At 46.4% G+C, this 11,397-nt stretch overlaps 2 protein-coding genes across 2 annotated transcripts in view; both read right to left on the minus strand.

Moving 5' to 3' along the window:
- MAP2K2 (mitogen-activated protein kinase kinase 2) overlaps positions 1-2,667 on the minus strand; it is a 46,672-nt gene extending 44,005 nt beyond the window's left edge. Inside the window, exon 1 of the mRNA XM_079960819.1 lies at positions 2,410-2,667. Coding sequence (XP_079816945.1) covers positions 2,410-2,507 — 98 coding nt within the window. The 5' untranslated portion in view covers positions 2,508-2,667. The remainder of the gene's footprint in view (positions 1-2,409) is intronic.
- An 8,356-nt stretch (positions 2,668-11,023) lies between these two features.
- The window catches only part of TNFAIP8L1 (TNF alpha induced protein 8 like 1), a 150,628-nt gene continuing 150,254 nt past the window's right edge, over positions 11,024-11,397 (minus strand). The window contains exon 3 of the transcript XR_013834580.1: positions 11,024-11,048. The gene's annotated coding sequence lies outside the window, so the exon portion shown is untranslated. The remainder of the gene's footprint in view (positions 11,049-11,397) is intronic.

An 11,397-nucleotide genomic window follows, 5' to 3' on the forward strand; every position in this document is an offset into this window, starting at 1 on the left:
CACTCCCAGTCACCAGTCTAGCTGCCGCATTCTGGATTAATTGCAGTTTCCGGGTCACCTTCAAAGGTAGCCCCACGTAGAGTGCATTGCAGTAGTCCAAGCGGGAGATAACCAGAGCATGCACCACTCTGGCGAGACAGTCCACGGGCAGGTAGGGTCTTAGCCTGCGTACCAGGTGGAGCTGGTAGACAGCTGCCCTGGACACAGAATTAACCTTCTCCTCCATGGACAACTGTGAGTCCAAAATGACTCCCAGGCTATGCACCTGGTCCTTCAGGGGCACAGTTGCCCCATTCAGGACCAGGGAATCCCCCACACTATACATTATTTCTATGCCTTCATCCTAGACCACGGGGTGCTTTGCAATATATACATATAACACATACCCTAGCAAATCACAAAAACAATTACACCCCCCCCCAAAAAAACCCCCAACAACTTTAAACAGATGATTTGATGAGCCAAAGGTTGTGGGAGAATCCTAGAATTGTAGAGTTGGAAGAGTCACCCAGCCCAACCCCCCGCAATATCGGAATGAAGAGGAATGTTTTTGGCTGGCACCTAAATATATGCAAAGAGCCTCTCTGGGAAGAGCATCCCACAAGTTATTATGATTATTATTACTAATAATAAGTCAGTCTAATCCCCCCTCCCCCACGCCCCTGCCTTAATAATAATAATTCAGTATAACACCCCTCCCCCGCCTTAATAATAATAATTCAGTATAACACCCCTCCCCTGCCTTAATAATAATAATAATAATAATAATAATAATAATTCAGTATAACACCCCTCCCCCGGCTTAATAATAGCAATAATAATTCAGTATAACACCCCTTCCCCCGGCTTAATAATAGCAATAATAATTCAGTATAACACCCCTTCCCCCGGCTTAATAATAGCAATAATAAATCCGTTTAACACCCCTTCCCCCGGCTTAATAATAGCAATAATAATTCAGTATAACACCCCTTCCCCCGGCTTAATAATAGCAATAATAATTCAGTATAACACCCCCTCCCCCTGCCTTAATAATAACTCAGTCTTACACCCCCTCCCCCCCACACCGTGCCTTAATAATAATAATTCAGTATAACACCCCCTCCCAATGCCTTAGTAATAATAATTCAGTATAACACCCCCTCCCAATGCCTTAATAATAATTCAGTATAACACCCCTCCCCCTGCCTTAATAATAATAATAATAATTCAGTATAGCACCCCCTCCCCCCGCCTTAATAATAATTCAGTCTAACACCTCCTCCCCCCCACACCGTGCCTTAATAATAATAATTCAGTATAACACCCCCTCCCCCTGCCTTAATAATAATAATAATAATTCAGTATAACACCCCCTCCCCCTGCCTTAATAATAATTCAGTCTAACACCTCCTCCCCCCCACACCGTGCCTTAATAATAATAATTCAGTATAACACCCCCTCCCCCTGCCTTAATAATAATAATAATAATAATTCAGTATAACACCCCCTCCCCCTGCCTTAATAATAATAATAATAATAATAATTCAGTATAACACCCCCTCCCCCTGCCTTAATAATAATAATAATAATAATTCAGTATAACACCCCCTCCCCCTGCCTTAATAATAATAATAATAATAATTCAGTATAACACCCCTCCCAATGCCTTAATAATAATAATAATAATAATTCAGTCTAACACCTCCTCCCCCTGCCTTAATAATAATTCAGTATAACACCCCCTCCCAATGCCTTAATAATAATAATAATAATTCAGTATAACACCCCCTCCCAATGCCTTAATAATAATAATAATAATTCAGTATAACACCCCCTCCCAATGCCTTAATAATAATAATAATAATAATAATTCAGTATAACACCCCTCCCAATGCCTTAATAATAATAATAATAATAATTCAGTCTAACACCCCCTCCCCCTGCCTTAATAATAATTCAGTATAACACCCCTCCCCCTGCCTTAATAATAATAATAATAATTCAGTATAACACCCCTCCCAATGCCTTAATAATAATAATAATAATAATTCAGTATAACACCCCTCCCAATGCCTTAATAATAATAATAATAATAATTCAGTCTAACACCCCCTCCCCCTGCCTTAATAATAATTCAGTATAACACCCCCTCCCAATGCCTTAATAATAATAATAATAATTCAGTATAACACCCCCTCCCAATGCCTTAATAATAATAATAATAATTCAGTATAACACCCCCTCCCAATGCCTTAATAATAATAATAATAATAATTCAGTCTAACACCCCCTCCCCCTGCCTTAATAATAATTCAGTCTAACCCCCCTCCCTCCCTCCCCCCCCTGCCTTCCCTTTCCTCCCCTCGGCCCCTTCCGCCTCCCAGCCCCACTTCCACAGGCCTCCTCCCGCTCCCCCCCCGCTCTCACTCGGAGCCGTCGCCCTCCCCGCCCGTGGGGCTGGGCCCTTCGGCGATGGTCGGGGTGATGTTGAGGGCCGGCGGCACCAGCTTCCTCTTGGCCGGCATGGCGTCGGCGGAGGCGGCCTTCTTCCTCAGCGAGGGCCTCGCCTCAGTCGCGGCGTCGCCGTCGTCATCCCCCGGCTGGGCGAGCTACGCGAGGCCGAGGCTGCGCGTGAGGCCTACCTGCGCTCCCAAGCCCGGCCCTTGAGGGGAACGCCGAGCGGGGGTGGGAGGGGGAGGAGGAGGGGCGTGGCCAAAGAGAGAGGAGGAGGAGGAGGAGGTGGACGGCCGCCCCACCCCAAACACCACACGCCCACGCCCCATTGGGCGAGCTCTGCCAGCGCTCTCCTCCGATTGGGCGGCGCCCAGCACCCCCGGGCCCCATTGGTCGGTTCGGTTGGGCAGGACGGTGCCGGCCAACGGGATTGGCTGCTGCGTTTGAGGTCGCAACGCCTACCCTTTTCCTTTTTTCTTTCCCCCGCCCACAGCCTGCTTTGATTGGTTAGACAGTTTATACCCGAAGTCCTAGAACGCGCCCGTGCGCGCCGCGGAGTGGTACATGGGACGTACGGCAGGGTCTCGGGGGAAAGGAAATCTCGCGAGAGCCGACCGGAGAAAGATTGGTTTCGAGACGGGAAAGAGCGGCGCATGCGCGTGGGGGGGGGTTGGAGTGGTGGATGGGCGGGAAAGAAAAATGGGCGGGAAAATTATTGGTCGTAGGGGTGACTGAGAGAAAGAGAATTATCTTATCTCGGTAATGGCAAGGAAGCAGCCAAAGTCCAAGCACCCAAAGCACTTATCAAAGGCCCTACGATGAATAAATAAGAGCACCTCTGAGGCTGTGCAGAGTGCATTTCCCCCTCACCAATGAATTTCACTGAGGTAACTTTAAGAGGCTGCGTCTTCCCCCAAAGGATTGTGGGAACTGTAGTTTGCCCCACACAGAATGACAGTTCCCAAGCAGCCTAGGCAGACTACAGTTCCCAGGATTCCTTGGGGCAGGCCTTGTTTTTTTTTAAAGTATGGAGGCAAATTTCAATAGGCTTGCTTCCATTATAACTAAGGTCATAAATATATTTTAAGCTCATGGCATCCCTCTTCCCCCAAAATCTCCTGGCAAATGTGGTGTTATGTACTGAGTTGAATAGGATCCAAACTGAAGCAGTCTGATTGGTCCTAGAACAATAGGATTCAGAATGCAGCAGTCTGATTGGTCTTAGAACAATAGGATTCAGAATGCAGCAGTCTGATTGGTCTTAGAACAATAGGATCCAAAAGGCAGCAGTCTGATTGGTCCTAGAACAATAGGATTCAGAATGCAGCAGTCTGATTGGTCTTAGAACAATAGGATCCAAAAGGCAGCAGTCTGATTGGTCCTAGAACAATAGGATCCAAATTGCAGCAGTCTGATTGGTCCTAGAACAATAGAATCCAAACTGCAGCAGTCTGATTGGTCCTAGAACAATAGGCTCCAAATTGCAGCAGTCTGATTGGTCCTAGAACAATAGGATTCAGAATGCAGCAGTCTGATTGGTCTTAGAACAATAGGATCCAAAAGGCAGCAGTCTGATTGGTCCTAGAACAATAGGATCCAAATTGCAGCAGTCTGATTGGTCCTAGAACAATAGGCTTCAGAATGCAGCAGTCTGATTGGTCTTAGAACAATGCAGCAGTATGATTGGTTGGCAGGAACCACCCAATCATGCTCCAGATATAAGTGAATCCACAACCTGATTGGCTTACAGTAGAATTCCAGAATTCGCCAATAATGTGCAGCCCATTGTGTAAATAATGTATATAAAGCAGATACTTTGAGGGGACTTTCATTCATTCCTCCTCACCACTATGAGCTGAATAAAGAGCATGAAATCACTTTCATGTATATATTTCATGTATTTTATCCATCACAGAGCTACAATTCCCAGCACCCTGAGCAAACTACATTTCCCAAGGTTTTCTCCTTGGGGAGAAGTTATGTGCAAATGTAAATGGTCTATTGCTCTGTTTGTGGAGCACAGCAAAACGTGCGGTTTTTGCTGCCCAAAGCTGGAAATCTTTTGCCAAAGTTTGGAGCAAATTGGGTGATGTTGGGATTCTGGGGTGACCCTATGATACCCCTGGGTTTGAGGGTTTATAGTTCCATTTGCGGGGCGTTGCAAAACGTGGAGCTTTTCCTGCAAAAAGCTGCAAAACTTTTGCCAAACTTCGGCGCCGGTTTCGAGTGAAACGGGCAACGTTGGGTTTTGGGGTGTTAGCTGTGAATCCCAGTTTGATGCATCAATGACTCCTTTTGTGGGGTGCTGCAAAATGTGGGGCTTTTGCTGCAAAAAGCTGCAAAACGTTTGCCAACCTTTGGCACCGGTTTCGAGTGAAACGGGCAACGTTGGGTTTTGGGGTGTTAGCTGTGATCCCCAGCTTGATGCATCAATTACTCCTTTTGTGGGGCGCTGCAAAATGTGGGGCTTTTGCTGCAAAAAGCTGCAAAACCTTTGTCAAAGTTTGGCACCAATTTCAAGTGAATCAGGCAATGTTGGTTTTTGGGGTGTTAGCTACAAACCCCAGTTTGATGCATCAATGACTCCTTTTGTGGGGCACTGCAAAATGGGGTCTTTTGCTGCAAAAAGCTGCAAAACTTTTGTCAAAGTTTGGCGCTGATTTAGAGTGAATCAGGCAACATTGGGTTTTGGGGTGTTAGCTGTGATCCCCAGCTTGATGCATCAATTACTCCTTTTGTGGGGCGCTGCAAAATGTGGGGCTTTTGCTGCAAAAAGCTGCAAAACTTTGGGAAGAGTATTCAGTTATCTTCCACTGTACTTGGGGGCAGCAGGCTAGCAATAGAGGGCACAGGTGTAATAAACGAAAATCTGCCCTTATTCCCTTATGGGGGACACAAGAGCCCTTATAGAGTCCTTTGTCGGTTCTCCATCGGTCGGAGAAAATAACAGAGGCCAACCAGAGAATATTGAGAAGCAAAGCAGCTGTTGTTGTTTAGTCGTTTAGTCGTGTCCGACTCTTCGTGACCCCATGGACCAGAGCACGCCAGGCCCTCCTGTCTTCCACTGCCTCCCGCAGTTTGGTCAAACTCATATTCATAGCTTCAAGAACAGTGTCCCACCATCTCGTCCTCCTTCGTCCCCTTCTCCTTGTGCCCTCCATCTTTCCCAACATCAGGGTCTTTTCCAGGGAGTCTTCTCTTCTCATGAGGTGGCCAAAGTATTGGAGCCTCAGCTTCACGATCTGTCCTTCCAGTGAGCACTCAGGGCTGATTTCCTTAAGAATGGATCGGTTTGATCTTCTTGCAGTCCATGGGACCCTCAAGAGTCTCCTCCAGCACCATAATTCAAAGGAATCAATTCTTTGGCGATCTGCCTTCTTTATGGTCCAGCTCTCGCTTCCATACATCACTACTGGGAAAACCATAGCTTTTACTATACGGACCTTTGTTGGCAAGGTGATGTCTCTACTTTTTAAGATGCTGTCTAGGTTTGTCATTGCTTTCCTCCCAAGAAGCAGGCGAAAGCAGCTAGTAAGCCTTATTGAACTGTTGCAACAGGGTGCCCCCTTCACCCAGGTGTGCCCGCCCTTATATAGACATTTTAAACTGCCCGCCCTGGAGTCCAAGACCACCCCCAGAAACATCATACATACATCATAGAAAGGGGTGGTCTCCGACAGAAATCTGAGTGCTGTTTACCAGAAATCTGTTGTTTACCTCCTGTCTGGCAGGTTACCTGATAATGGTCACTTGACTGGATACCCTGGGGAGCCTGGCCAGTCTTTTGTAGTGATAAATACCGTATTTTTCGCTCCATAAGACACACTTTTTTCCTCCTAGAAAGTTAGGGGAAATGTCTGTGCGTCTTATGAAGTGAATGTGTGGTCCCTGGAGTCCAATTACCCAGGGCTGAAAAGCAGATTGTGCTTTTTTTTTTTTTAGAAAGAGGGAATGGGGTGTTGAAACAAAGCCGCTTAGCAGCTGATCAGCAAGAAATCAGGAGGGGAGATAAGGGACTAATCATAGAATCATAGAATCATAGAGTTGGAAGAGACCACAAGGGCCATCGAGTCCAACCCCCTGCCAAGCAGGAAACACCATCAGAGCACTCCTGACATATGGTTGTCAAGCCTCTGCTTAAAGACCTCCAAAGAAGGAGACTCCACCACACTCCTTGGCAGCAAATCCCACTGTCAAACAGCTCTTACTGTCAGGAAGTTCTTCCTAATGTTTAGGTGGAATCTTCTTTCTTGTAGTTTGGAACCATTGCTCCGTGTCCGCTTCTCTGGAGCAGCAGAAAACAACCTTTCTCCCTCCTCTATGTGACATCCTTTTATATATTTGAACATGGCTATCATATCACCCCTTAACCTCCTCTTCTCCAGGCTAAACATGCCCAGCTCCCTTAGACGTTCCTCACAAGGCATCGTTTCCAGGCCTTTGACCATTTTGGTTGCCCTCCTCTGGACACGTTCCAGTTTGTCAGTGTCCTTCTTGAACTGTGGTGCCCAGAACTGGACACAGTACTCCAGGTGAGGTCTGACCAGAGCAGAATACAGTGGCACTATTACTTCCCTTGATCTAGATGCTATACTCCTATTGATGCAGCCCAGAATTGCATTGGCTTTTTTAGCTGCCGCGTCACACTGTTGGCTCATGTCAAGTTTGTGGTCAACCAAGACTCCTAGATCCTTTTCACATGTACTGCTCTCAAGCCAGGTGTCACCCATCTTGTATTTGTGCCTCTCCTTTTTTTTGCCCAAGTGCAATACTTTACATTTCTCCCTGTTAAAATTCATCTTGTTTGTTTTGGCCCAGTTCTCTAATCTGTCAAGGTCGTTTTGAAGTGTGATCCTGTCCTCTGGGGTGTTAGCCACCCCTCCCAGTTTGGTGTCATCTGCAAATTTGATCAGGATGCCCTTGAGTCTATCATCCAAGTCGCTGATAAAGATGTTGAATAAGACCGGGCCCAAGACAGAACCCTGTGGTACCCCACTAGTCACTCTTCTCCAGGATGAAGAGGAACCATTGATGAGCACCCTTTGGGTTCGGTCAGTCAGCCAGTTACAAATCCACTGAGTGGTAGCATAGTCAAGTCCACATTTTACCAGCTTCTTTACAAGAATATCATGGGGCACCTTGTCAAATGCCTTGCTGAAATCAAGGTAGGCTACATCCACTGCGTTCCCTTCATCGACCAGGCTTGTAATTCTGTCAAAAAAACGAGATCAGGTTAGTCTGACATGACTTATTTTTCAGAAATCCATGCTGACTCTAGCAATAAAGGACGCTGCCACAGCATGAACCACAAAAATCATACATCCACTGTTTCGTTCAGAATATTTTTTTTCTCGTTTCCCTCCTCTAAAAACTAGGTGCGTCTTATGGTCAGGTGCGTCTTATAGGGCGAAAAATACGGTACTTAGTCACAGACTCACCCTATTCATACACAGACATACCCTTAAGACAGGATATGTGAATGAAAAGACAAAGGGGAGGCTTTTCCATTTTTCTTGACCTTGCAGAGAAATCATTTGGTCAGTTGGGGAGTCAAAATGGTTTCCGGGCTGTTTCCCTGTGCTGCTTCAGACATGTGGTTTATATATTTATGTACGTGTTTGCTTGGTATATTTCTGAACATTTATTATATATATAAAATACCTTATTTGTTTTTATTTCACAGGAAAAGCCACATGTCAATCTGTTCCCTCCCCGCACCTCAGCATCTGCCGCCTGAGGCGGCTGCTTCCCTCTGCCTCATCATAGGGCCGGCTCTGGCCTCCATTCAACAGTCCTAAATTACCAACAAGGCATTCTGAGGGAAATTGCAGTGTATTTGACATAGGAAGCATCATGCTCGCTGCATTCTGTTCTTTCCTCTTGTTTTTTTACCTCCTCACCCATCTGCCAAGGCGTGTGCATGGCTCCCAGTCCCCATAACAGCCAAAAACTTCTCAGCCACCTAAAAATAGGAAGAACAGAATGAACATTTCACACTTGTCCCCTGCAAAAGGCAATACTGGGTTTGCTAACAGATTGGCTAGCTGGTGAGCATGCACAAATGTGCTCTCGGTATAAGAGAGAGACATGTTGTTGTTCTTTAGTCGTTTAGTTGTGTCCGCCTCTTTGTGACCCCCTGGACCAGAGCACGCCAGGCCCTCCTGTCTTCCACTGCCTCCCGCAGTTTGGTCAAACTCATGCTGGTAGCTTCGAGAACACTGTCCAACCATCTCGTCCTCTGTCGTCCCCTTCTCCTTGTGCCCTCCATCTTTCCCAACATCAGGGTCTTTTACAGGGAGTCTTCTCTTCTCATGAGGTGGCCAAAGTCTTGGAGCCTCAGCTTCAGGATCTGTCCTTCCAGTGAGCACTCAGGGCTGATTTCCTTCAGAATGGAGAGGTTTGATCTTCTTGCAGTCCATGGGACTCTCAAGAGTCTCCTCCAGCACCAGAATTCAAAGGCATCCATTCTTCGGCGATCAGCCTTCTTGATGGTCCAGCTCTCACTTCCATACATCACTACTGGGAAAACCATAGCTTTAACTATACGGACCTTTGTTGGCAAGGTGATGTCTCTGCTTTTTAAGATGCTGTCCAGGTTTGCCATCGCCTTTCTCCCAAGGAGCAGGCGTCTTTTAATTTCGTGGCTGCTGTCACCATCTGCAGTGATCATGGAGCCCAAGAAAGTAAAATCTCTCACTGCCTCCATTTCTCCCCCTTCTATTTGCCCATTCTGGTGCTGGAGGAGACTCTTGAGAGTCCCATGGATTGCAAGAAGATCAAACCTCCCCATTCTGAAGGAAATCAGCCCTGAGTGCTCACTGGAAGGACAGATCCTGAAGCTGAAGCTCCAAGATTTTGGCCACCTCTTGAGAAGAGAAGACTCCCTGGAAAAGACCCTGATGTTGGGAAAGATGGAGGGCACAAGGAGAAGGGGACGACAGAGGATGAGATGGTGGGACAGCGTTCTCGAAGCTACCAGCATGAGTTTGACCAAACTGCGGGAGGCAGTGGAAGACAGGAGTGCCTGGCGTGCTCTGGTCCAGGGGGTCACAAAGAGTCGGACACGACTAAACAACTAAACAACAACAACATTGGAAAGACTATTCAAGGCAGCAGAGATATGAGATGATCAGAGCCCTCCCCCCGAACTTGAAGCATGGGAAGTCCCAACAAAAAAATTATAATTTAGGCAGAACATTTGGACTATTTGATATGTAATTGTATACAGTGGTACCTCGGGTTACATACGCTTCAGGTTACATACGCTTCAGGTTGCAGACTCTGCTAACACAGAAATAGTTCTTCAGGTTGAGAACTTTGCTTCAGGATGAGAACAGAAATCGTTCTCCGGTGGCGCGGCAGCAGCGGGAGGCCCCATTAGCTACAGTGGTGCTTCAGGTTAAGAACAGTTTCAGGTTAAGAACGGACCTCCAGAACGAATGAAGTACTTAACCCGAGGTACCACTGTAATTTGGAACATTCAATGTGATTTGATTGGATTGTTAAAATGGGAAACTTAATAAAAATGATTTAAAAACAAAACAAAACTGGACGCTGGACTAGATGGGCCATTGAGCTAATCCAGGAGGGCTATTTTTACGTTCTTAACCGCAGGCACATTTTTTTAGTCAGCGCCTGTAGTCAACGAGACATAGGTCTTTTAAATGTTTGTTATCGCCGTGCTGTTAATATTTAAGCAATGTCAGCTTAACATGCGTAAAAACCCTTCAGGCTCGGATTGCCCTTTTTCAGATCATCAAGTTCCACAGGTGTTTCCCACCCATCTCACCTGCGGCCATGATCCAAGGTCAAGTCTCCCTGTAATCTCGATTCCTCTTGGAGAACGTCTGCGTAAAGCAGCTCGTGATCAGGGTGTGATGGGCAGGAGCAAGGGTGCAAGGGGCATCTGGTGTTGTCAGCGCCTGGTTATGCAACTATAATAAAAATAAAACCCACAGATTCCAGGAAGGAGACAGGCTTCTGTTTTTTTATCACTGGATTGGGCTTTTCCAATGAGCGCACAACACCAGAGGAGGTGTAAATAGCACTGGATGGAGCCACTGAGCCTCTGAAGGGTTGCGGTGATGGTAAAAATAGTCTGTCAATATGGATTTTGTGGCAAGAGGGTAAAACACGGATGGTTAAACACTTCTTTTCTTTTTTTAAATAGACACCTGATGGGACACAGCAAGGACAGTCTCTTTTCTATCTGTCTCTTTTATCAGGTCTGTCTTTGAGCCCACAAGTTTTCATTTCTCTCTCTCTCTCTCAAATTTTTATTAGGTTTTCGGTTTTACAATTTAAAGTACTAATTTTTACATCCTTAAAATATCAGTGACTTCTTCTCTTTCCAAGGTTCATTTTACATATCATAAGTGCCTTCATGTTTTACAGAAACTACAGTGGTACCTCAGGTTAAGTACTTACTTCGTTCCGGAGGTCCGTTTTTAACCTGAAACTGTTCTTAACCTGAAGCACCACTTTAGCTAATGGGGCATCCTGCTGCTGCCGCGCTGCCAGAGCCCGATTTCTGTTCTCACCCTGAAGCAAAGTTCTTAACCTGAAGCACTATTTCTGGGTTGGAGGAGTCTGTAACCTGAAGCGTATGTAACCTGAAGTGTATGTAACCCGAGGTACCACTGTATACCATTCAGTATGGGACACGGGTGGCGCTGTGGCTTAAACCACAAAGCCTAGGACTTGCCGATCAGAAGGTCGGCGGTTCGAATCCCCGCGACGGGGTGAGCTCCCGTCGCTCTGTCCCAGCTCCTGCCCACCTAGCAGTTCGAAAGCACACCGGTGCAAGTAGATAAATAGGTACCGCTCCGGCGGGAAGGTAAACGGCGTTTCCGTGCGCTGCTCTGGTTTGCCAGAAGCGGCTTAGTCATGCTGGCCACATGACCTGTGCGCCGTCTCCCTCGGCCAATAAAGCGAGATGAGCACCGCAAACCCAGAGTCGTT

This window comes from Podarcis cretensis, assembly GCF_951804945.1.
Source record: "Podarcis cretensis genome assembly, chromosome: 18".
Taxonomy (NCBI): domain Eukaryota; kingdom Metazoa; phylum Chordata; class Lepidosauria; order Squamata; family Lacertidae; genus Podarcis; species Podarcis cretensis.